At 45.9% G+C, this 27,240-nt stretch overlaps 1 protein-coding gene and 1 pseudogene across 4 annotated transcripts in view; both read right to left on the bottom strand.

The window, feature by feature from the left end:
- Nucleotides 1-27,240, bottom strand: part of LOC309867306 (syntenin-1 pseudogene) — a 208,042-nt pseudogene that overhangs the window by 9,394 nt on the left and 171,408 nt on the right. The window lies entirely within an intron of this gene.
- Nucleotides 1-27,240, bottom strand: part of LOC309867303 (A-kinase anchor protein 13-like) — a 191,023-nt gene that overhangs the window by 49,718 nt on the left and 114,065 nt on the right. For all 3 annotated transcript variants that reach the window (XR_014313098.1, XR_014313099.1, XM_082736036.1), the window contains exons 3-5: nt 23,765-23,912; nt 10,702-10,998; nt 2,439-2,622 (exon numbers count right to left, since the gene is read on the bottom strand). Coding sequence is in view for 1 of the 3 variants with exons in the window: in XM_082736036.1 (XP_082592162.1) it covers nt 2,439-2,622; nt 10,702-10,998; nt 23,765-23,912 (629 nt within the window). In the remaining 2 variants the exon portion in view is untranslated. The remainder of the gene's footprint in view (nt 1-2,438; nt 2,623-10,701; nt 10,999-23,764; nt 23,913-27,240) is intronic.

The raw sequence follows: 27,240 nt of genomic DNA, 5'->3' as shown, positions 1-27,240 counted from the left end.
CACAGAAGTGACTCCATTTATCAAAATGAATTATCTAACACACCTCAGACACATAAACACAAACAAAACTTGGACCCTAATCAGCACTGTCTTCTTCCCCTGCCTCCAAAAATTAAAAAAAAAAAAAAACAGCAACAACAACAACAAAAAAAACCCACAGTAAGCAGCAAGTTATGAAAACAATAAATTTACTTTGGGAGACATATAAAAGGACTGAAATAAACTTGAATTTTCAATGAAGACTGGCATGCAAATAGTTATTTTCTAAGGGCAAAAATGTATGTAACCCTACCTCAATTTCATATTAATTGAAAAGACAGAATAAAATGAAATGGGCCTCGATGGAGAAACTTAATTTAAACAAGGGAAGAGGTAGGACACTCGAGTCTAAAGATCTTAGTGAATCATTAGATGGCGTCACACGTGGAACAACCCTTAGCTTTTCATAAACCATCCTGTGAGTTTCACAAGACAAACTCCTCGCTCAGAAACACGTGTGTAAACTTCTGCCTGGGACTGTAAAGGCCGCGGAGCCCATGCAGTCTATTCTTGGTGCCCCTTGCTCAGAATCCTAGGAGTGGAAGGAGCTCTGAACAGCTTCTTAGGTGATCTGGCTTCTGGCTCTGACTGAGCCACCTTGTCACCCTGATCCTGTCACAGCCTCTCTGGATCTCACTCTCCTCCTTATCCGTTAATGATGATCTCTCCTGACCTACAGTTGAAATTCTAGCAAAGTCTATTAACATCATGGTAAAATTGAGTGATGGAGTAAAATCACCTCCTTCCCATTTTTTTAATTTGCTGATTTCAACGTCCTATTGTGGTCCCCCATTTGAAGATTTCTCAAGTTGGCTTTCCCTTCAAAAGGAGGTGAGTGGCTTTCGCATATGGAACAGAGCTCGTACTATAAAGCAAGCCAAAAAATCTTCTCCAAGAACAAACACTCTGGTTTCCTTAAAGCTGCGCCGCAGTCTTGTGACATCCTCACCAAACATATAATAAAGCTGTTGTAATCACTCTATTTCCCCATTTGGATAGCAATCCTTAACCAACTCTGCTTCCCAGCAAAAACCCAGAGCTACAAGGTTACACTTAGAGGAAATGCTCTCGAAGGGCAGCATTTAATGCAGAGTTAACTGTTTCAATTTCTGTGAGAAAGCCCTGAGGCGAACAGCAGAAGGAATCGAATCACCCGCCAGATGGGAAGTACGAAGGAATGGAACCGATCACTCCTGGAATACTGTCGCAGTAGAGCTCAAGTATCCGGAGCTCATCTGAGACGAGGAGCGCCCCTCCTACTGTCAGGGATCCCATGCACCCATCAGAGAGCCTCTGAAAAGAACCTTTTGTCTGACTTGACTAGAAAAGTTATCATCTGGGCAGGTGAAAGCAACAACAGACAGACTAAAAACCCGACCTGTGTAAGTACGAGCAGGGAGCCTTACATGCTGAAATGAAGTCTCTTCTTGCCCCATCCAGAACCCCCCCCACTCCCCCTGTATGGCTACAAATGACAAAAAATAAAAAGCAACTAAGTTAAGTCTAACAGGAGCAAAAGACTGGGAATTTGGGAATATCCACTTAACTTATGAGGGTCCCTCGATTAGTGAAGAACGTGAATCCCACAGGGTTTATTCTCGGTCAGACTATGTGGCTGAAAAGATGTGGTGACCGTAAAATAATAAAAACTATGTATTAAACAAGAGAAACTACAGCTGAAGTTTCTGCCTTTTATAAATATTCCAGGGGAAACAGTCGGCTGCTGTAATGTACTTCTCTTCTTCTACAAGAGAAAAGGCCTCCTCCAATGTTCTGACTGACAACCTTCCTTCGAAAGACTCTATGAAGAGTCAGAGCGTCCAGCCAAAGAGTGCAGACGCGCAGGACTCCCTACCGCCCGTCTCCAGGACAACTCGGTGGCTTTCTCCTGCTTCTCATATGAAGAGACCACGGCTCTTGATTTTATTCATGGAAATTACAATCAGACCCAAACCCAGTGGTTCAGCATATTTTCTGCATGCAATGATTACATTCAGATATTTGTTTCTAATTAACTTGTCTTGAAGACATAACTGAGAAAATATATGGCAGAGAAAAATCTTCTCTTGTACCAAGTCAGAATAAGCTACATACGTGGTCGGGGAATGCTGCCCCCACAGACGAGACCTCGTCTTAGGGTTCAGTGAAATATCAAGAGGCGAGAAGCAGGGAGGCAGGGAGAGAAGCTGGCAACAGGACTTACGTTTGCGTCTCACAAATGAAGTGGTTAGCAGGAGCGAGCTTACCAGCCTCCGGCAGAAGGCAAGGCACAGAGCTGAGGTTTTAGTTCCCGGCAAACTCACTTGGAGATGCCAAGTGGGCGGCGCTGCTATGAAGCAAGGGGTGGGGGGGGTGGGGCCAGGCATGAGGGGAAGGAAAGAGCGAGAAGGAGCACTTACTCAGTTAGAAGCCGGTGCAGCTTGTGATAACCCCGCTCCAAGGCCAGGCTCACAGGTGTCGCTCCTTCCTGGTTGTGGACGCTGAGAGCCCCGCGACCACCTGGCTTCTGCAACAGGAACCACGTCAACCTCAGCAGCCCCAGCCGCACAGCAAAATGCATCAGCGTCTCCCGGGGGCCGCCATCTGTATGTGGGAGAGAAAATCAGTACAGAGAACGTGAAAACGACAAGCAAACAAACAGAAAGACAAGTTACGTGAGCACTGCGGACTCCAAGTACCTAAGATCCTAGAGTTAAACCACAACATAAACAGGCTTGACGGTGGCGGGCTGCGACCAGCTCTTGCGTAAAGATGGAACAAAGCTGAACAGAGTTTAAGAAGCAAAGTCTCCGAAGAGAACCATGACATTCTATATCCTGATTTACCACATTTGTGCAAACCATCTATATGGGCGGATTTGTAAGAGTGAATTCACACATGTGTTCTTTTCCTTAAACAAGAAGGTGGGGTGGGGAGGATGCAGCCTCACAATGTGGGGACACATGGGGAATAGCTGTTGGGGCTTAGATGGGTGTATTGTAAAAGGTATAATTAAAGAAAAAATAACACCCAGACAGGAGCTGGCTAGGTAAACACTAAGAACAGGTTCTGCTTGTTAAGTACACACAGGTCCTTCTATTCCCCCACATTAAGGGCAAATCAAATTACCAGCACAGCCAGCTTTTTTTTGGCTTTGTTTAATGAAAGAAATGCATCTCCAGGCATAATAAGCCTAATTTTAAGATAATATACTAGTAAGTTCAGTAAGAAAAACGTGCACTTGGGCTTATTTCACTTACGGGGAAGGCCCCTCTTTAGTACAGCGAGTCACGCTGAAAGTGGTCAAATGAGGAAGGGCTCGGGAGGCATTCCAAATCTGGGTTTGGAACTGGCCATTTACCACCTGAGACTGGGCCCGAACCATTCTTACGTCTCAGAGCTTCATTTCTGCATCCCTCGGTGGGGCACCTTCACCTCACACGCAGGACGGAGGCAGGCGGAGTGCGGGGATAAAGACGAGCTACAAGATCCGCCCTCAAAGCCAGGCTTCCCTCCCTTTCCCGGCTCTCTCCTCTCAGACTTCAGATTCCGTTCCAGGTTCACCAACAAACTCTCTCTTCCTCAGGCCATCCCCTGTGCCCAACCTGGGATGAAGCCACAGCAGGGCTGCGGTACCAGGCCCCACAGGCTGGGCGGGACTCACCTCCAGGGGGCGCCACTCAGACACTGCAATGGGAATGGCGCCCAGGAGCGGTGCCAGCCTCCTCTCCTTCTCCGTGGCTACCACGGGTCTCAACTTTTTTCCTGGGCATTCCCAGACTTCCTGGACCCCACTGCTTCCTCCTTACACTCAAGTCCGTGCTGCTCATGTGACTAGCAGTGAAAAACGAATCCAGCTTTGAACCAGCGATTTTACAGCGAAAGGCTTTCCAGTGTCACGTGTCTTTCAGTCTAGTCTCCCTATTACCAAGGTAAATTTTTAGATGCAAAACTGATCTTTTGTATTTTACATTTTTCCTACAGAACTACGCACACTAATTCAAGAATTCACAGGGTGTTCAGCTGAGACACATGGCTGCAAAGAGATCAACACCCCAGAAGAAACCCTGCATGGGCAGGTACAAACCATAATAATCAAGACCTCAGAGCAGGTGGCAGGGCCAGACAAAAGGGCAGAAAGAACCTTCACAGAAGATCAAATATCACCACCTGACTTGTGCCTTACAGTTGTTTACAAGCACTCTGACGTCCTTATCAAAACCAAAAAGCTAATAAGGCTACGAGCAGGAACTATGTGACTTTTTAGAGACTGGTCAATTCCTGCCTCACTACGTGACACCTTCACACCCCCTCACAGCAGTCTTCTTTACAGCCTCACCACTTCCGACCCCTGATTTGCTGAGTCAGCTCCAAAAACAAAGCCACGCACCTGCTCAAGCTGGCACCTTGGTTCCAGCACCTGCGTCCTCCCCAGATCTGATTCTAAGGTCCTGAGCAGAAGGTGCCACATGCACTTGTAGGTTGACCCCTTTATGCAATTAACAGACGACCAGAAGTGTGATGCGTGGTCAGGACCCGCTAGATGTCTGCTCTGGACTATGTATTTTGTATTAGCGCTTTTCCCACTCACAATAACCCCATGAGGTCTCACCATCCTCAGGTTGAGGCAAAGACAGGTTAATAACTTACCCACAACAAGAATCATCAAGATTTGAAAATTCTTCTGTGAACTCTAGAGACCATACCCTCTCCATTAACTCCACCCTCTTTTTGTAAAAAGCAATCAGGCAAGGGAGCTCATGTGGTTTACAAAGAACCTTTTCATGTTTTCCTCCAATAAATAAAAATGTTTACCCAACTTAGCCTTCATTACTGCTTTTATTTCTTTTGTCTCCGTTTAAACTCCAGCACACCCACAATTTAGGACCAATTTCTGTTCTCTGGTCTCTATCTTCCGTATTTCTTCCTCTCATGATCCTTTGTCTTTTCCCTCTGTATTCTGTGAGTTACTCAACTTTGTCCTTCAGATCACTAACTGCATTTCCTGTGATGTCAACTGAGTCCTTTGTCCCCAGTTTGAATTTAATTACGTTATGGGATTCTGGATGTCCCTGCATCATTTCAAGCAACTCTCTTTCCATCTTTGCCCTCATCTCTGCAGATGTAATTAAAGCCCCTAATCAGTTGATTTAATAAGGAAGATTATCCCAGATAATCTGGGTAGGTCTAACTAAATCAGCTGGAAGGCTTTAAAAGCAGGGCTGAGGTTTCCCCTGGAGGCTGGCCTGAGCCTGTGCTCTTGGAACTCCAGCCTGCTCCAGATCTCCCCTTCCTGACTCACTGAGGATGACAGTTTTGGCTCATTTCAGTGGGTCTGAGCTTGCCCATGGTCTTCTCCTCTACTCCTGCCCTGCGAATCTTGGACCTCCTTGACCAGCCCCCACAATCGCGTAAGGCACGCCATGCAAGAAGTCTTAATGCACATTTCTTCTGCTCGTTCTGATGCTCTGGTTGAACCCTGACCGAGGGGCTTCCTGCATATTTAGTAGATACTCCCTAAACTTACTGTTCTGGTTGCTTCCTTTTCTAATTTCATAATAGATCTGACTTCTTTGAGCTTTTAAAGGACAAATAGGAACTCTGTTCTAAATTTTTCTTTGGTTTCTTAAAGAAAATTATACCTGGGAGTCTCCCTTCTGAATACTCTTGATACTTCTCTGTTTCCTTTAGGCTGTAATTTATTTCACAGGCCATAGGTTGGTTCGCGGGCTTTCCCATTTAACCATGCTCAACTGGAAAAATCTCTATGGAGGCCCGGCTTCCACTCACAGAGAAGGTAGCAGAAAATGCCTTAAGTCTCACTTGCTATCCACTTGAGCAACCTCATTCCCACACCCATTCCCTCCGACCTGCAGAGAAAGCTGACATGCCTAGCAGACATTCATGGTAAGTATGCTGCAGCATACTTTCTCAAAGTCAGATTTTCTGATGAAGCAAAATGTTCTAAATTCTGTGAACAGTATAGCATTCAAAGACTACATTTCCTTCCCCATCAATCCACCTAAATGCCCTGCTCACAGTACTCTCTGAATTCATACCTACGTGACTCCAAAATCACCATTCTCCCTGCTGTTCTGAACCACCTCTTGGATAAGCCTGCAGCTCCGCACGAGGCAGGAATTCTCACACTCCACGGGGAGGGAAAACGGTGGGCCAGTGTGAGCGATGGGCTTGTCGAAAAGGACACCTGTAGCCCTGCCACATAATCAAGGTTTGAGAGGCAACAAAACCTTTTGGAGCTGAAGTCCTGCCATGACCAGGAAGTGCTTGTCCTGGAAATCAACAGATATTAACCCTCTGCCAAGAAAAAAATCCCCAGTGGTCTTTTTATATTTTATTATTTTATTACTTTATTTTTTAGCAACAATGATAGCTGAAAAAGGATACAAATATTAGAGAGTGTAGCTAAGGAAAAACTCTCACGGAAGGGGTGTGGGAATTAAAACACCAAACAATTAGGTTGAGGTTCTAGTAACCAACGTCAGATACACAGAACTGAGACCGCCCTGGCTGTTTTGGGTGCAGTCTTTTTTAAAACTGTCTAATCCTTCTCTCCACCCAAATTTCTCCTTGTGGGGAGGATTCCCACCCCAAAAGATGATAAGATCTTTTCATTCAGCCATATAATACCGGTGACTGGGAATGAAGATCTCCCCCAGGACTTTCTCCTCCACCCTTTCTTCAGAGCTAGTCTGCAGCCGGCCGGCCCCTGCTACCCTACAGGGTCTTTCAGGTGAAAATCATCTCCATTCACCCAACCTTCAAACTTCGACCTTTGCGAGCCACAGAGGGACTGAGCAGCAGGGCCAAGAAGTGAGACTTGCTCACTCACAGGGAAGCTCTCCCCGCCCCATCATTCACCCTCCACCCAGATGCAACCTTATTGCTGATGTTTAGAGCAGAACTAAGGCCAAAAGGACAGCAGAGAAGTTCCTTTATGTAACTGCGGATGGAAGGACTAGACGGACAAACTCCCTCCCTCCCACTCGTGGTTTAAAGTGAAGAGTAACTTTAGAGATCAGTAAAAGCAAAAGCAAAACAGCCTTGTTCTGCCTCAAGGAACCGTTTTTCCCGTGCTGTCCTGTGGCAGCCTTCTACAGGACAGCTTAAGTCCCTTATAGAGCTCATTGATGTTCTGTCTCTAACAGGTTACTGGACGGTGGTCAAGGTATATTCAAAACAAAATGCTTATCCACCAGCTCACACTCTCCCAGGAGGTCTTCCTCCATTTGACAGATAAAGAAAGGGAACCAGAGGTGAAGACTTTGCACAAACTCTTGCAACGAAGCCAGGCTATAGACAAGTGGAGCCCCCTGCCCACAGGACAGTATCACCTCGAAACCAAGAGTTCTCAGTGTCATGTTCACGCCTGCTGCGCAGGGAGACCAGGAAGTCCTACAAAACATGTCCGGGTTCTCCGGGTAGGCAGCTGGATGCACTTCATTCTGAGGAGAGATCTAAGCTATTTTCAAAGGAGTCACTGACCTGGAAACAGTTAAAAAGCACTGCATCTAAACAGAGTGGGAGGGTTAACCACAAATCTCGTATGACCCCTTTGTGCAAATATCAGGCTGGAACAACTGTCAACATCCTAACCTTCAACAGCAAGGAGTCCCGTTATGTAACAGGGCACCCTGTGTACCTGCCTCTTCACCCCAGGCGACAAGCCTGCTTCGTGCCTGCTTCCTTTTTTTTTTTTTTTAAAGACTTTATTTACTTATTTGACAGACAGAGATCACAAGCAGGCAGAGAGGCAGGCAGAGTGGGGGGGGGGGGCGAGGAGGGAGCAGGTTCCTTGCTGAGCAGAGAGCCCGATGCAGGGCTTGATCCCAGGACCCTGAGCCGAAGGCAGAGGCTTGACCCACTGAGCTACCCAGGCGCCCCTCGTACCTGCTTCCTTTAACAATCTTGGCAACTCACTGATGTGAGAATGCTTCTTTACATTCGTCCCTCAGCAGCATGCACCTCGTGACCGGTGCCTCACTGCCTTTCAGGTAGCTGGTGGTGCAGGCTCTAGCCCACCAGGGAGGGAACAACTCTGCCGCAGAATGCGGATCTGGCACTTACATCAATCAGGCTCCTGACCCCAGGTGCTGACTTCAAGGTAGGTCTATCGAGTTCCATGCGTGCGTTTCACCTTCCAATGTACATACACCTAACTTGTCCAGTTTTTTTGTTGTTCTTTTAATTATTTGTAACTTATGTACAATGAAACTGGCTTGTGGGGGTATACAGTCCTGTGAGTCTGAACACAAGCACAGATTGTTCTAACCACCACCACCAAGACATAAAGCTGTTCCAACATCCAAAAAGCTCCCACATGGCAGCCCCCGCCCCCTGCAGTCAGACCTCAGCCCCACTCCTAGTCCCTGCAAACTACTCATCTGTTTCCTGTTCCCATAGTTTTGCCCTTTTTAGACTACCACACAAGTAGAATCACACACTATGTAACCTTTGGAAATGGACTTTACCCAGCAAAATGCATCCAGGCTGCTGCATTTGGACCCCCCAACAATTTGTCCCCTTTATTATTTTTCAATGTTATATCCCCCTTTTTCATGAGTGGTGTCCCCCGTATGGACATATCATTACTGGTTTACATATTCACCCAATGACCGAGATCTGGGTTGTCTACAGTTTTGAATGATTATAAATAACGCTGGTGTATGCATATCTGTACAAAGATTTTCCGAGTAAATAGAAGTTTTCATTTCTCTAGAATAAACAGCCAAATGTGGAACTGCCGGGTCACATAGTAAATGTACACTTAACCTTGGAAGAAACTGCCGAACTGTGTTCGCGCGCTTGTATCATTCTGCACTCCCACTAGCACTGTAGCAGGCACTTTTCTGCGGCCTTGCTAGCCCCTGGTATTTTTTATTTTACCCATTCTAACAGGTGGGCAACGGTACCTCACTGTGGTCTTTAACACACTTCCCTAACCATTCAAACTTGATTCAGCTTTTGCTAGTACCGCTTGAGCAATTTTGTGCAACAGAAACCAAAGAAGCACGTGGCAAAAGCTGGCCAGTTCCCTATGAAAGGCAGGGAGGCTAAGGCCCAGAGAGGGGAAGTGACAGGCCTGAAGTTTCAGACCTGTGCTCTTTCTAACAGCTCTTTTTAATCATGGTAACATGAACAAATAATCCCACTCCTGTGCCTTCTTTCAAGACAAAAACAAAACCATAAAAACACCATAAGCCCCGTAAATGACGAAGGTGACCCCATCTTGACATGGACGTGTACACAGCAACCAGAGTTCCCGCAGCCATAGCAATACAGAACAGGAGGGGCTTGCGGCATAAAGCCTCAACGGGAGGTTTCTGAAAAAGTGCTCTTGTCCTCAATGGTGGCAAATACTTTGATCTTTAGACCTTAGCAGTGGAGGGGCTCCTTGGTCTATATTAATTAGGTAGAGAAAAGGATAAATGCGTCCTTCCTTGATGGGACCTTAGAGTCCGCGTTTCCCTTTTTATTTCACTGAGGCAGGCAGCTTACCGCAGCCAGCCCCAGATGCTGAGGGACACCACTGCCGCCCCTGGCCACAGCTTTCAGAGGACCAAAGCTGGCAAATACCTCTGTAGCCTTCTTCCATGGGAGGAAGTCTGTGAGAGCAGCCGCGGAGCACACCCCTGACCCAGTCCCCTCTGGGTGTTCCTGCTCAAGATCTGCTCTCAGGCAGAGAGGGTGACTTCTGGCCTGCTCTCCCTATGGAGTACGATGATCAGAGCTGGGCGGCCACTGAAGGGCAGCGTCGTGACTGTCCACCTCTTTCAGAGATAAAGCAGGAAGGGGAGCAAACCCTTCTGGCAGATGAAGCATCAGCAGCCCAACGAGCTGTCATCAGTAGCAAAGCAAACCTTCTGACCTCCATCTGCATAACTCCTAAACCTTTCCATTCGACTTGAACTCGGGAGGCAAAGAGCGTGTTACTTATTAGACCCCATGCATATACTCTTTCATTTAAATACAGTCATAAAACCATGACATCTAGTAGATACGCATCTGCTACACAAATGATTATGTAGGAAAACCCCTAAGAGGAACACATGGTTACTATGCCAGTGCTTTTTTTTTTTTTTTTTTTTTAAGTGGAACCCTTCCTTCCGTGAACTCTCACATGGAAAGCCAGTAGATAAAATAAGTGAAGAGTGAAATGGCTCTGGTTAAAGAAGTGTGGGGTTTCACAGAGGCCAGGCAGCTCTGGTGCCCCCCTCCCACCTCAATCCCCCATCTTTTTGTTCCTCTAATTCCATGGAGTCTCTCAAAAACTTCAGAATACAATAATGAAAGCTCTTTGATAATGAAATACCAAAAGGATGACAAAAATTACTCTGCTACTGTCCTCACGAAGGACAGGCTTCCTGTGCTTGGGAGGACACGTGAGAACTGCAGACCCGCAGCCCAGTGCCGCGTGCGCCGCCCTCTGCTGCAAACGGCGGCCGCACACAGCCACACCAAGCTCCTGCTTGGGGCCTTTCACTGCAAGAACAGGTTTAACAGCTCCGAGAAGAGAAGGCGGCAAGGCCGCTCTACTCCAGTAACTGCGAGATCTACCCAGCTACTGTGAAAGGCGTGAGGACAATGATCGTACAGAAGCAGGCCCACTGAGAAATCAAAGTATTCTAAATTCAGTCTCTCTGCGGGTCATTAAGTGCTTACCCTGCAAAGTCTGATCCGTCCCCAACACGTTCCACTCCGCCGGCAGCTTCAGGTGTCTGAACGCCAGGGCGACCTTCTCGTCAAGGGAATTCACATCCCCAGATGGGGGTCCTGATCGGTCAAGAAAACGAGTGAAGTTCAGGGCCTGCTGATTCCCAGCACTGGTCGCGAGGAACTGGGCTGCATCATACGCCTCATCCTGGATGAACTGGAAGTCTTCTTCGGCCACCACAAACACGGGAAGGCCCTCCTTGGAAGCACAGAGCAGCACCTTCACGGTCTCACAGCAGTCATGGCCTAAACAAGACACAGAGAGCAAAGAAAACAGTGTTTGAGTCCTCCTGCTGGAAGAACAGTCTCAGAGTTCTCTTGCTGGGAGGAGGACAGTCTGAGTCCTCCCACTTAGGAGGAGGACAGTCTCCAAGTCCTCTGCTGGAAGACAGTCTCAGAGTCCTCCGGCTGGGAAGAGGACAGTCCCTGAATCCTCCCACTTGGGAGGAGGACAGTCTCCAAGTCCTCCCGCTAGGAGGAGGACAGTCTCAGAGTCCTCCCGCTAGGAGGAGGATAGTCTCAGAGTCCTCCCGCTGGGAGGAGGACAGTCTCAGAGTCCTCCCGCTGGGAGGAGGACAGTCTCAGAGTCCTCCCGCTGGGAGGAGGACAGTCTCAGAGTCCTCCCGCTGGGAGGAGGACACTAGTAGGTCCTCTTTGCTCTTCTTGCACAATACACAAGTTCTCCTTCCTAAAAGAAAGTACTTCCTCTTCTCTGACAGCAATCCAAACTTCTTTACACTTATTTTCAGCTCTTTTCCTGAACTATTATTTGCAACTATGAATTAGTTCCCTTACTGCCAGTAAACAACTCTGTTCCCCAAATGTATCCCCTATAGCTAACGTCTGGCACCGAACAGTCTCTGAGATCCCAGGACATACTGAATTATGGCTGTTCAACTCGAACAGAGGAAAGAATGAAAGCTCAAAGATCTTGTCAGGCCTAGCAAGTCTGATAGGACTGAACTGAGCTAGATCTGGAAACCTAACAGGAAGAAAGCCACGCAGACTGGTTAATATAGGAGGATTTTTACAGATTCCCCAGCACTGCCACAGTGCAACTGACCAAATGATGAAATATTTTGAAAAGTACAAAACTACCTGATTTTATTTCACTATTATTAGCAATTCAAGGCCTACAAAATGCACTCTGCTGTCAGATACATGTTCTTTCCTGTCATGTAATGACGTCAACAACATCGTCTGGTTCACAGGGATGATGCAAAGCTGCGGCCAGAAGCCCGGTTCAGGAGGGCAAGCATGCCGGAGATCAGTGCCCACCGTACAGACGGGGCAGACCCCATGAGCTGCCACATACACGCCGCCCCAGAGAGCTCCACTCGAGTAACATCCACACTGTTTCTGTAGAAAAGGCCTTCCTGGAGAATCAGACTCTGCTGGATTTTTAGCCTCACAGAGTTAAGTATGTACAACATGCAGAATATCGTCATTGAACACCCTGTTGTCCCTCAACTTCCCAACACTGATCTCAACTGGCTAGAAGTACGCCCCTAACATCATCATTCTTCTTCCAAAAAATCTCTCTGGTGAGAAACGCAGAAAGGAAAATGGAGCCTGTCTTTCTGCTGTGTGAGTGATGCCACCTGGTGCACTGGCCGATTCCCCGCAGGCCCCGGCCCGCCCCTCTTCCCTGCAGGCCCTCACACGCAGAGACTGCTTGTCCACAGTGGGGTGAGGCGGAGGGAGCCCTCTATAGGGCCACGGAGCTCACTTTCCTTACTGTGGCCAAAGTGTCGGGAGCCAGTACAGGAGGCCTACTATAAGAGCTGTAAGGGACTGAATATGATTGGCTGTTCATTTAGGTCCACTCACGCGGGAGGTGCATGAGCACTGCGGTGATTGGCTAGGCGGGCTAAGCTGCCGGTGTATATATGCTTGAATGTACTTGTAGAGGGGCGGGCCCGCGGGGAGCCCGGCCGCCCCGCGCGGGCCTAGGGGGCCGCAGCCCTGACCATGGCGGCGGCGGCGGGGGCGCCGGGCGCCGAGGCGGCGGCGCGAGGCCCTGGAGGCGGCAGTGGCACCCGAGGGGCGGCGGGAGCTGCGTGCTGTGCTGCGCCAGAGGGGGAAGAAGATAAAAAGAAGCCATTAAAGAAGTTTGCCTCCACGCGTGTCTCCGTGTCGTTCTTGCTGGCGAGAGCGACACAAAGGCCAGGAGAGGCTTCAGACATGGACAGAACAGATGAAGCCTTCTGCTGCCTCTGAAAGAGAAAACTGTAATTGTTTTTCCCGTGTGAACAATGAGAATAATAAGTAAATTGATTTTCTGCATATGATTCTCCAGGGGCCTCTTTAAGCCCTTTACCCTGGTGACAAAAGAAATCTCTCACTGTTGTGTAATCTTAGGGTGGTTACAAGTATTTACTGACCAAGTGACTACCACGCTATCCGACATGTCATTTTCTCTGTACAAGAGATTGAGGAGGTAGGTACTGTCCTCATGCTGCAGATGACAAAACTGGGACTCCGAGAAGTAAGGTCACAAAGATATCATAAGAAGCAGAATCCATTATTTAAATTCAAGTCTGATGCCCAAGGTCGTGGCCTAGTGAATCATGATGCAAGAGTTCTGTCCCTGCCTGCAAGGAGCCTAATACCCGAACGGCAGGCCAGTACAACGACTGAGCAACAAGAACAGGTTCACTAACCACTGAGATCCGCTTCCACATGAACACATCACTCCACCACGTACATGTCCTGCCTTCCGAGTTGAATTCTTTCTATGAAGGCTGTAGGAGATAGAGCATCTCCTGCCTGGTGCGTGTCTGTACCCACACGTGCTGATACCCACATACATACTTCAACTCAATGCATGTGTTGAATTTATACATTTAACATATGACATGAAATTAGGGGGAAAAAACTTCTGATTTTCCTTTGAAGGGAAGCCAGCCTAATTGTATAAAACAACAATGTCAATTAGAAACAAGTCAACAGATTCAAGTAGTAGGTTTGGAGATTCTTCTGGCAGAAAGTATTTCTTTTACATTGCTCTATAATGGGGTACCTGGGGGGCTCAGTCAGTTAAGCATCTGCTTTTGGCTCAAGTTATGATCCCAGGGCCCTGGGATGAAGCCCCGTGTCTCTCTCTCCCTCTGCACTCTCCACCCTCTGCTTGGGCATGCGCTCTCTCACTCTCTCTCAAATATATAAAATCTTTTTTTTTAAGGTTAAAAAAAAAAACAAAACTGTTTTATAACATCCAATAGCTAGATAGGCATCAAGCCCAGGGCACTGGGAATACAAACGTGAGAGACTCAGCCCTCTGTTTCAGCCCTCCGGAGGTTTACAGTCTGTAAGGGGGAATCAAACAATTTGCAGAGAACTTCGAAGAAGTCAGAGTGGGATGGGCTCTAGAAGAAACACACAGTGCAACTGGTGGGAGAGATGCAGGACATTTCCCAGGTGAGTATGAGCAGGAAGACGTCACAAAGCAGGTGGCTGCTAAGAAGCAGCTTTCTGCAGGCACGCTGCTCCCAGCTCTGCAGCCCTCAGAATGCAGATGCACGGCACCTACGTTACATAACACACACACACATCATAACGCGCGGTGTGCTGGCTCTACTCGCTGTGCTTTCCAAGTAGCCATTCATGTACTCCTCATAGCAACTCTATGCGGCAGACACTATTATTATACCATTCACCAGATGCAGAGACCAACGCACAGAAGTACTAAGTCATTTGCCCACAGAGATGAAGCTCCTGGGTGGCAGAATCAGAACTTGAGCCCGCTTCCTTGCTCTTGAGGCTGCCCCTTCTCTCAAGATTTATGGGTACAAGAGGAAACAAGGGGACAGTGGAAGAATCAACAGGGAAGCAATAAACACACCATGCTCAAACCCTGGCTGGAAACTCTGATGCTGTGCGACCCCAGATTACCTCTGCTTCCGTGGGCCTCGACTTCCTCATTCACTGCATGAGGGCACAGCCCCTACGAGCCCCAGCATTTCTCCGGAGGTCAAAGCCTGTGGGCATCAGTAGGCAGAAGCTGGACAGGGAGAGAACATTAACAAGAGATTCCAAGAATAGAGAACAGTTTGAAGAGCCCAAACGTGGAAGCAGAAGGTAAGTTCAAGGGATGGAAAGGACAGTTTCGGGAAGATATTAACTTGGTTATACCTGGATGCTTAGGGACAGCAGAGACCTGGGTCCAAAACAATTTCCCTTACTTCTCAGCTACGTGGCCCGAGGTAAATGAGAACACCTCTCTGTTGCATCTAGACAGTCTCCAGGTCTTACACGTGAAGAGCAGAATTAGAAGAGTCTTCTCAAACTCTTTAATACCATCACCCAAAACAACATCACCTAGCCTCAATTCATTGCCTATGAAATCAGACAGATAGGTGTAACAATAGGTATTTCAGTTGGAAGAATTACTTTAAAGTAAGAACGGTTCATGAATCTAACTGACAATTACAGCACAGCATTACAAGCCTCAAGCCTGTGCAAAGGTGAGAAACCCAAAAGCTTGAACCAGAAAGGGAGTCCCAATGCCACTAATGGCATCCATCACCCTATAAACACCTAAATACCATCCGCCACCCTCTAAGAGCTCCTTCTATATAGACAGAGTTCATCCCATATTCCAGATCTTCAATTTCATGTCTCTCTTTCTCTCCACCCCACCTCCCCCCCACACGGTGCACTGAGTGCAGAAAAGCCACTGTGAAGCAACACCACCTTATTCAAAACTGCCAAGTGTAGAATTGTCTGCAAAGAACCCCATCCAGCTAGGAAAGGGTGAAGACAGACAGAGGGGACAGACACAGATGGTGGTTCACGCACATGCACGTGTGTTTATCGGCAGCCTATGCGTGCCTGGCTCTTCCCGCTGCGTCAGCAGAAGTAATCGGTGAGCAGGCAGATGTGGACGATGGTGGTGGTTGGGTAAACTACTGTCAGCTCGTCTGTGTACACACTTCTGTGTAAAATGAAACTACGTATCAGAGGAGGACGAATGTCAGGAAAGGCCAGGAAGCAGAAACCCAGGAGCAGAGATCCGACTGTTGGCCCCGTGTTCTTCCCTATGGACATGAACTCACAATCTGAAGGACAGACTATGATCAACCAAGTAAAATGTGCCGTCAATCTGGAATGTGTTTGGTATGATTATAGGCTCTTTTTTCAAAAGAAACTGAGGAGTAAAAGAGGAACGGGGGGCTGTGTTTGTCCTGGACCGGTCTTTAATATTAAAAACTGAGAGTCCACCAGGAGAGGGACCGCCGCTCTCAACCACAGCGCTGGCCCCGGCGTCCGGAAACAGCACCTGAGCCTGCAGGCACTACTCTCTCCCACTGGGGTTTTCTATTATGCTCGACTGGGTCTCAAGACTATTTTTTAATCCCTATGAACTTTTAGATAAAGCATTTAGGGGGGAAAACCCAACATGTTAAAAAACAAAGCTATGTAATATGGACCCAGTAATAAAACCCGCTGCATAAAACGTCCTGTTGCCATAAACTCGCCCTAGAGACAGGACTCTCTCCCGGGGCCATCACACACAGAATGCAGGGTATTAAGGATGCCCACATGTATACCAAAAAGACACAGAAACCACATCCGATTTGCTATCATCGCCACAGTCGACCTCTCTTTACACAAAAACTGCGGCAGAAAGAGGAGCAGCAGGTTCCGGCCGGGGGCACGGTGCTTCTTCCACCCAACCTCCTGCTAACAAAGAAGGAAAAGTAAGAATCCCAAGTCTATCTAGAAAAGGAAGGTCTGAAAAATTTACTGAGCTTCTTCTGAGGGAAGCAGCTCCAGAGAATTTAAAGAAGGGAAGAAGACAGAGAAATCGGTAAAGAAATAAGCCTAAGCGTCAATTCCATCTTTTAAACCGCCTTCTCAGTACCCCCGCGACCAGGCCCGGTTCTTTCTTCTACATCAGAAATCCACAGTAACTACTGGGGTGCGGGAGATCTTTCCCTGACCGACTGAGGGGTCCTGAGGTTTGCTGGCAACAAGCGGAGGAGTCAGACAACACCGGCTGGAGTCTTCACCGTCCGCTGCGCCCAGAGTAGGTCATCCTGAACAAGCCACTCCACCCTGGAGCCCAATGCCACCCGCCATCCCGACTGTGAGAAACCATGAGAGAAACCATCAGAGATGGCCATGCACAAAGCACTGCGCCCAAGAGAGGCTCCAAAGACTGGTCGTTATCATCATCATCATTATTTAGCTATTACAGTGTTCTGCTGAGGGGCGCCTGGGAGGCTCAGTCAGTTACACGTTCAACTCTTGATCTGGGCTCAGGCCATGATCTCGGGGTTGTGAGACGGAGCCCTGTGTCCGGCTCTGCGCTGAGCATGGAACCTGTGAAGATTCTCTCTCCCTCTGACCTTCCCGCTTCTCCTGCTCTAAAACTAAACTAAAATGAAAAAAATTTTAAATGTTCCTGTTTAGGTCACTCAAGGAAAAGAGATTCATGAAACTCTACAAAGAGCTTCTGCCACAGGACCCAGGAGCTAAAAGTTGCCTTTGGCACTACTGAAAACATAACTGTCAAATAAATAAATAAAATCTTAAAAGAAGAAGAAGAAGACCACCACCTAGCTGAGAAGCAACAATGTCAATTAACTGCTACTGCTCCTCTTAAAAGCACTGAATTCCAACCTTTTTTAAGCTGGTGGGTCAGGAGGTACGTGTGCTCATGCCGCTGGAGAGCGTCTCCGCAGGCTCCTTATCAACGTATGAAGCACTGTACCCATGGAAACGAAATAGTGCTACAGATAAACAAGTGTGCTGGAGCATGACCCAAGAATTACTTCATTTCCTATTAAGCTAAAAGTGGCACACATCCCATCCGGGCCTTCTCTTTTGAGAATCAAACAATTGGGACTTTGTCTGACCAACTATCCAGAGAGGAACGCTGAAAGTGCTTGCTAGACCAGCCCAGCCCAGCCCAGCCCAGCCCCACTCAGAGCATGGTCTTTTCTCCCCCCCCCCTTTTTTTTTAAAGATTTATTCATTAGAGAGAAACAGAGAGAGAGAGAGACAGAGAAAGTGTGTGTGTGTGTGTGTGTGTGAGAGAGAGAGAGAGAGAGAGCGCGCGAGCGAGCGTGCATGGGGAGGGAGGGAAAGAGGGAGGGCGAAGGGGTAAGGGGGCAGAGAGAGAATCTCAAGCTGACATTCTCCGCTGAGCTCAGAGCCTCACAGGGCTTCGTCCTACGATCCCGAGATCATGATCTGAGCTGAAACCAAGAGCTAGACGTTCCACCGATGATGCCACCCAGGTGGCCCCACTCCTGTTCTAAGAGAAAGGCTGTGGTAAGGAGTCAACGGTGGAAAACACGGAAACACCGTCTTTTAATTTTTCAGTCTGGCATCCAAGTACCTGAGAAGTGGCGATACAGGGTTCAAGGAAATGTCCAGTCTTCAGGATCATGTGCAGGTGCAGAAAGCACCTACTGTTCATTTTGGGTGGTCTGGTGGCAGATGTGCAAATTTCATGTGTATGTAAAATGTCTCTGTGTAAAAGTATTTAAGCAGAATGGGACAAAAAAACAGTAGGCACAGGAATTTCATCATGTATATTTTTTGTGGAAAAAGGGCTAGTTAATACAGAACACGGTGTGCCGTACTTCAGTCTATTACTGTAAGGCAGTGTTCCTCAGTATTTTAATCACTGTCACCCCCCAAGGAGTCTTCCTAGACATTTTTCTATATTCACCCCCCATCTAATGAAACTTTCATGCTACAGATTTAGCACATATTTGTACATGTGTCTCTGCTTACAGAGAGAGAGAAAGATTTTCTGCCCCCCACGAGCCAATTTTCACTCCTCTGGCAGGACCACTGCCTCCACTACAATGTGTGTGGCTCAGAGTCCAGGCTCAGACCCTCAGCTCCAAGCACACACCGTCCACATAAGCATGGCAGCTGGGACAGTACACAGCAGACGGCTTTTCCCTTCAACAAGTCCCCAGTTTGTTTTTCCAGCATAGCAACTATATATACTGACTAGCACTGGGACAGTAACTAAAGATTTTTTAAAAATCTGTAATCCTACCTGTCTAGGGATAAGGGATAGCCTTATAGCAGGAGTGTTTTAGAATAGGGAAGACTGTTAGGAAGTGTCCACCACAAAAGTAGCGATTCATTTGCCACAGAGAGGGGTCCAGCACTCTGCGATTAGGCCAGTTTAAAGTCAACAACTTCTTTTCGAATGTGTAATTCAATCTGGCAACCTTGGACATCAGCTACTAAGAGACAGGTCTAGGTTCACAAGAAGTGAGAGCTACATCGTGATCTACCTGTAGAGCTAGTTACTGGGACCTGGGCTGTGAGCACTGAGCTTTAATAAGCCCAAAAGGAATTCTGATCACAGCAATTGTTTTTTCTTTTTTAAATGACAAATCTACTATATATAGTACCTTCCCTCTGATGAGTGAGAAAGAAAAACATAAGAGCTGGGTCAAATTTTAGGTCAATGTATGTTTGTAGTTTTCCTGTCCAACAAGAACCTGTGCTGTAAATTCTTAAGTAACACATGCTGGGAAAAGAGAGATCCTGCACTAAATCCTTGCATAAAAACAGTGTGCGGCGTCCACTGAACATCCTGTCTCATTTCCATTCTGAAATCATTGTTTGCTGGGGCTAAATTCACATTTAGCTAATAAAAATGAACAGAATAAGGCAGGACTCCATATCCCTCAAGAATTATCTTCCAAGGATACTCAGACTTCTTTACATTACTTACCAGACCCCCACAAGTCTTTTAAAGAAAAATCTCAGCTTTATCTCTAAAGGAAACTCCCTGTTTAGTTAAGGTGAGATTTGCAGTCAGATTTGTTTTATACAAAGAGAAAAGAATGGAGGTATTTTCCTCTACTAAAGGCCATACCTTTCGCCTTTAGAGATGGATATCCACTTTAGGCGGTATTTCAGAGCACATTATATTCTTAACCAGAAAATGCATCAATAAAATGAACTAACATTTTATTACATATTCGTCTGTGTCTCATGTTAATCAGAACCTGACAGCTTTATTTTCAGAAGAGAGGACATTGTTTTCGTCTTCAAAATGTTTTTTTATTAAAAATTACTTTGTAAAGCACCCAAACAATTCAAAGGCAAATAAAGCAGAAACCAAAGTCTCCACCTAACTGCCCCCTAAGATGCTTTTATTGGCCTTACTTTATTAAAAAGGGTGAATGATATCATGTCTACAGCTTTTTGATGGTGGTAAGGCAAGAAGATTATTTATAAAAAAGCCTTTACAATTTATAATTAGACACACACAATTCATTAAAAACATCTCATTAAGCAAGAAAGGGAGAAAATAGAAAAAAATAATCTTCATATCCAAAGTTAAAACATTTAAAGGACACAATTTAGAAATGTTCCTTTCTCTCTTCCACCCCTAGTAATAAAAGGTTACAGACTAACATCAAGAAGTAGTTGCCTTTTGAAGGTCAATCAATCATCTGGTTTTAGTAAAAAGTAAAATGTTACAAAACACTGACAGTGAAACATGCAGAGAACTCAAAGAAAAAATGAGAGCCAGCAATGTGGATGAAACATGACATTAAAACCAAGAACAAGACACAAAGCTCTTTTTCTTTCCGGAGTCAACCCAAATGACTAGGACTGGCCGAGCTCATCCCACTCGTGAGCAGAGAGGGTGCACTGACATTGCTCCCAGAAGCAGCTGCTGCAAACAGACTGCGCACACTTATCCGGGACTGGGATGCACCAAGCAAGCACAGACTTTCAATCAAGAATCTTGACTAATCTGACACTGCCCACAGCAGACAGGAAATCCAAGGCTATCAATGCAGCTAACTGACGCAAATCATCATAGGTAGCTCTGGCAAGAGAACACAGGCTCCCACCCCCAAGGAAGAATTCAACTCAAGCAGCCAGAGCAAACTCCTTTTGCATTTTTTCAAAAGAAAGGGCGTGTGTGTGTACAGGCACCCACCCATGTGTACACAACCTTTCAAGAAGAATGGCTTCCAAGAACCAGGGTGCATTCAGATCAAGTAGAAACGCTCTTCCATCAAATGGCAGGGATTCCTAGGACAGCCTTCTTAGCACACACCAACAAAACAGTAGTCTATGCCCTCATGAAGCTGACTTTAGTAGAGGCACACAGAAAACAAAAAGATCAATAGAAGATATAATGTGTTAGAAGTTTGTAAGTGCAGTGCAGAAAAATAAATCAGAGAAGGGCAAGAAGGAATACAGATAGGAGGCCATTGTGTATTTTTTTTTTTTTAATAGTTTCCACACCCAACATGGAGGCCAATGGGGGGCCTGAACTCATGACCCTAAGATCAAGAGGCAATGCTTAATCAAATGAGCCACCGAGGCGCCCTTTGAAGGCTGTTGTGTATTTTTACAAGGTGGACAGGGAAGGCATGAGAAGGAGACAGCTCAGTGAGGAGCGGAAGGAAGGGAAGCAACGAGTCTAAGATGTCCCTAAAACCAGATTAAGGCAGCTTAATTCTAGACTAAAATATTTACCTCCATGATATCAACAAGAAATTCAAAATCAACTCAATGCCCTCAACGCCCCTATCCCTACACCTCCACACATGACTACGGCAGATGCGGCATCTTAACAAGACCCGTGAGTGGAAAGATCTCACACAACGGGGAGCGCTCAGGATCCCTTCCGCTTGAACAGTTCACAGAGCTCCTACCTCACCAGTGAGGACCTTGCCACTGCCCTGCATCCATATAAAAGGTTCACATGTGACAGTCTGGCTCTACATTCCATCTGGCCTGCTTGTACAGGAGAGTCTTGCAGGGACTCCAAGACTCTGTCACCTCTGCTGTGATCGAGCACCTCCTACCACCAGCCCAAATGAACACGAAGGAGGAGCAGTCTATGCAGGTTAAGTGGGGTGAGAAGGAGACGGGTTGCTGGGCCCTGTAAGCATGACAGGGGACACGGGAGGTGCGAGAGATCATAATTTAAAGGGGGGTAGCTGATTAGCGGAAAATGGAGAATGCAGGTACTAGGACTCCAGGCCCCACGCTAATGGGTCAGGGATGTTTCTGCTAACTTTCTGCTAACTTGGAAGTTAGCAGAAAGCAGCACAGTACCATATCCATTCTGGTTCGCTGGGGCCAGCAGGGTAAGGGTCCTCGGAGTAAGTACAGAAGGACACCCAGAGATGGGTGTGACTGGGAAGGAGGGGTGCAGAGACCCATAGAAAGGTCTGGAACCAAAGGCAAGGGAAGAGATGGGAACTAGAGTTCAGAAAGGTAGGCTGGAGCTCAGAGAGGGCCTGGAACAAACTCGGAGTCCCAGGCCGTCACACAGGTACAGCGGGCTTGTGAAGCCAAGGAAAGGAACTGTCTGCCACCCATCCTCATCGCAAGGCCTTGCCAGCGAAGGGACCAGGGCTGCCGGGCAGATCCCTCTCCACGGGGCCGGACTCTGCCGGTACTCGTGACTGAGCACTGCAACCAGGGCACAGGGCAACACCCCTGCCACAGCTGTTCTCTCCCTCAGCGCTCCGTGTACCCTCCACATCCACCTCCATGCTTTCTCACACATGCGCACACGCAGTCATGAACACCCCCTCACGCACCACCCCCTAACTTTAACTCCTGCCTGTTTCTGATTCAGGAAGGAGTAAGTTTATAAAAATTACCACGGCTCCTTTCCCGGTAAGAGTCCAGCCAGGCACCGCTGACTCGACCCCCTGCGGAGCTGTCTCTCACCATCACCCACACAGGACAGAGGTTTTGCAAGGGTGATACTGGATGGCACCTGTTCCAGGGCAGGCCTCAAGTTCCAGATAAGCCTTTCTGACATGATAAACATCATAGGAAACGAGATGATTGGAGTTTTAAGTTACAAAGGAGGATATTTAATACGCTTTAGAAAGAAATCAGTATCTACCTGAACTCCAGGTGAATTTCCAATCCCTAAAACTTTGTTGGGAGGCTGGGGGAGAAAGGGTGGGGGTAAGATGTTCATAGGAATTGTCAAAAATCTTTAAATCCTATATTTTTTAATGTCATTTTTGCCAAGCAGGAGGATAAATACAGCTTTCAACTAATCGTTAAATCCCAGTCCCTGAGTGCAGAAAAATTTCCAGGAGCTGGTGGTATCCGACATGAAATTCTTTTGTATCAACTGGCAAAGCAATCTGAACCAATACCAGCAAGACTAGATATTAAAAGTGCTTCATAAACTAATAATTTTTCACACGGTCTATTTCAACACAGTGGAATGAGTGTTCTGTAAAAACACTGGTAAAAGGAAATGGTTTAGTAAGAAGTAAATCCACTGTGTTCTCTAAAGGAAAACAGTTAACTCAGCACTTTTTAGGCGCTCCCCCTAAGTTCACCCTACTTTGTATCCTGATGAAAACCGGTCAACTGTTAACTTCGAAGCCAGGTCAATGAAGGAAAGCAGCTCACCTCCAAACACAAATCAATACACCTTCAGGTGCTGGGACAGACAGGTCAAGGGATAGCCATTATCTTGGGAGCCATTTCTCGGACGTAGCAATGATTTCATGACTTTTGTAAAGCATTTTTAATAACTACCTATCTTCCCCTTTTAATTGTTAAACCTATAATTACAATTAATTATAATTACAATAGTGATTAAGTACTCATTAACTGTGTTTTACCTTTACTTTTGCCACTATGATATGCAGAATTCAAATCTGCAGCCGCACCATGGGAACCACAGTAGAACGTGTATCTTCCACCTGTTTTTGTTCTCCCCAAATCTCAACGTTCTCATAAATTAATATTTTTGCCGATCCTGATTTTTATTAATATTTTTGTTGATCCTGATTTTTACTTTTAAACTTACGACACCATTTTATTTCGCTAATTTCTAGTGAGGCTCGGATTTTTGTGGAACAAGCAAATATAAACAGAATGCTTTATTCTAATGCATTGTTAACATAAAGATTTGACAAGAATTCTATCGCCCTGATTCATTCTTCTCACTCCACATTGACCACACAGAATAAAAGTGTGCATGAACCAGGAAAGGCCAGTGAAGACTCCGCCCAACACTTACCAGGAGCAATGGTCTCCAGCGTATCAGCGCTGACCTTCCGAGTACTTGTGCAGTGATGGAGGGTGGAACCCGAAAATACCAAGTAAAAAACTACATCATCTTCAACTTTGTCCTCTTCAGCCAGCAACACGGTAACCACACAATCGCCCTAGGAAAGGAAAGAGAGAGTCAGGTTCCCCTTGGGAGTCCATCTTCACAAAACTTTAAATTCAAGAAAAAAATCAAATGTCTCATCCAAACTGGGTCCCATTCGAGGAGGTTATACAAATATAAACCCTGAGCACTTACATGCCAGGAAGTACTGTAGGCACTGAGAATACAAAATGATCTGAAAATAAGATCTCTGTCATCCTTAAAGCTTAGGGTTTTAGTGGAGGTGGCTGGACAAATGAGTAAACTAAGAAGGTAATAGTTGGTTTGGATATTTACTTGACGAACAGGTAAAAAAGAAATCCAAAAGAATCCAAAAATAAGACCAAGAGGATGGTGGAGGCATATGAAACAGTTAGTTACATCCTTACAGCCTGAACATGCCCTTGAGCCGTGTTCCAGTGGTAGTAATAACTCTCAGTCCGACATCCTACAAATCGCTGCCAAATCCCCCTATTCTCCAACAAGGAGAGTCTCCGATGAGCTACCCCGGAAGTGGCAGGGTGCAAAGAGCATACACTTGGGCTCCAGTCAAACCTACAAAGACTTCACTTAAATCCTCTAAACCCCACTGTCCCTGACTATATTAATGGAGACAATACCTCCTCTTCCTGCAGCTAATATATGAACACTCTTGGAACACATTCAGCTCTCAGTCTATGATAATATTCTTACTCTACAAGGACAGGACAATCACTTTTCCAGTTATATGTTTCCTGACCCTCTGGAATCCCTACTATTCTTTAGCTACCTCTCCATCAAACCCTGGAATTAGACAAAAACCTTGTATCAGTACCTTTGTCCATGACTTTGCAACTGCTGAGATGATAACTGTTGTTAATTCGCAAATATTCTTTCTAGTTTTTACACGTTCTTTTTTTCTTTTTTTGAGGTTAGTGTCTAAATTAAATATATTCTACAAAATACAGACCTAACTACTACTCTCTCAATCATAAACATTAGACAATTCATGTTGGCACCATAAACAAAACATTTTAAAGCACCAGGTTTAGTAACATCTAAATCTTAATAATGCACTATTAAAAAAAAAAAAAAAAAAGGAAAAAGAGAATAATGCACTATGGAAAAACCAATTTACAAAAAGCCAGGCTGCTTCAGCATTAAATAGGAGCAAGAAAGCTCCTTCCTTAGAGCTTTTTTTTTTTTTTTCTTTTCCATTTTGGCAACAATGAAGCCTTTGAGAGAACCATGACACCCTGTGGCCAAAATTTATTAGGCCCAGCAGCATTACAGAGCAGCAGGTAATATTTTTATTCAACACTGAAAACCAAAAATCCCAACATCAAACTTAAGCAATGCTCCAAAACGTGGATTCTGGAAACAGAGTTCAAAGTATTTCCCAAAGTCCCAAATGCCCATCTCTTCACTGATCCCCAGTGCTTTGTGCAGTGCCCTGTACATGGTAGGGGCCCACATCTGTTCAATGCAACAGATAAGAATTCAGAATGAGCTACAAATAAGCTGTGACTTCCTGCAAATGCTGAACTGGAAAGTTCCAAAGCATCCTACCACAAGGAACAGCACAGTTGGTAAAACAGAATTATCACGGGCTGCAGTCACTCTTGAGAATTATAACTGAGACTCATGTGTAAGTCCCTATCTTGGAAACATTTTGAAAAGCTTAGGCTGGCAAAATATTTAATACTCTTTGTCATGATAAACCACAACCAGCTAAAATGTCTGCAGCACATGAGAAGAATAAATTTCTCAAGGTATTGAAATACCATTATAACATGAGGAGGGGAAAAAGTGTGTGAGAGAAAGCTCTAAAGTTTCATCCTTCAGAGCACAGGTTGGCAAACTAATGTGTGGGGGCAATCCAGCTCTCGGCCTGTTTGTGTATGGCTCAAAGCTAAGAAAGGTTTTTATACTTCTAAAGTGGTTGGAAAAAAAAAAATCAAGACAAATATCTTTTAACCTGTGAAAATGACATGACATTTGAATTTCAGTGTCTGTACATAAAATCTTCTTGGAACCAGCCAGGCTCACTTGTTTATACGTGGTCCGTGGCTCCTTTCGCACTATAATAAGCCACAGCGGAGCTAAGCAGTTCCCACTGAGACCGTGTGCCCTGTCGGCCTGCATTACTCACCATGTGGACTACTTCTATAGGGGGAAAAGAAAAGGAATTCTAAGACTGTGTTTCCTTTCTCAAGATCAGAAATTTCCTCTGAAGATGTGAGAACCAGTATCTTGCTAGAAGACTCTGTGCCCAAGATATTAAGTGGTATCTGGGGCCTTCTTTTAACTGAGGGCAGAAGAGGGGGTTATGGGACAATTTAAATCCTTTTAACAAAGCGTTAGACACCAACTTCTTTCTTCACTCCCAAGACAAAAGGAAATAAGCTTTAAACTGCTCACAAAGCTTCAACAGTTTTTTTTAATGTTAAGTCAAACTACCCAAAATACTAAATAGATGGGAACACAGAAGCCTCGCTCACCTCAAAACTACTTGAAATTCAGATTTAAAAGGTACCTGGCACGAAAGTACTTTTTTTTCCCTGAAGGAGTGCCCTCTGCAAGTCCCTGGGAGCAAAGGATCCACACTCTCACCGCGCATCAGCTCCAAGACCCCGGTGTCCCCACACCAGTATGGGGCACGGAGAGGCCCTGCAGACACTCACAAGACTAAGCTAGAGCAGAGGTGACTGAAAAACAGATCTACGCAAGAGTTTTTGTTGAGGTGATTGCTGGAACCACACCTTCCCTGAGGAATATTCTGGTACATGATTTCCCTGCTCCTGGGAAGGACACACCCCACGGAATGAACACATAGGTCAATCTGGCTGCCCAGTTAATAAGTCTGTAGCACATCTAAAAAGACAAAAGATGAACTATTAACAAGGGCAATTTTCCGGACACATTCTTGATTAAAGCCCCAGGAAGAGGCGCATCTCTATCTCCACTTCTCCAGTAAACTGAAGAGACATATCCTTGAACCTCACAGGATGGTCAGAGTCCTGATTATTTTTGCTGACAGATGACAACTTATAATGGCCCTATTTTGTAGGTATAGGGGATCCCCAAGATATGAATGCACTGTAGCCCTAAATGCCACAATAAGTAACTTACTTGCCACCCCAAAACCAGAATTTTATTTGTTCTTTAAATTTTATTTTTATTTAAATTCAGTTAGCCAATATATAGTACATCCTCATTAGTTTTTGATGTAATGTTCAATGTAATGTTCACTAGCTGCATATAACACCCAGTGCTCATCACATCACATCACATGCTCTCCTTAATGCCCATCAGAAAAACAAAATTTTAAATGGCAGTTGTGGTCCCAATTCTCCCCATCTTTA

Source organism: Mustela nivalis (assembly GCF_964662115.1).
Source record: "Mustela nivalis genome assembly, chromosome: 6".
Lineage (NCBI taxonomy): Eukaryota > Metazoa > Chordata > Mammalia > Carnivora > Mustelidae > Mustela > Mustela nivalis.
The sequence above is the reverse complement of the archived record's forward strand: the minus strand, read 5'-3'. Positions and strand labels throughout refer to the sequence as shown.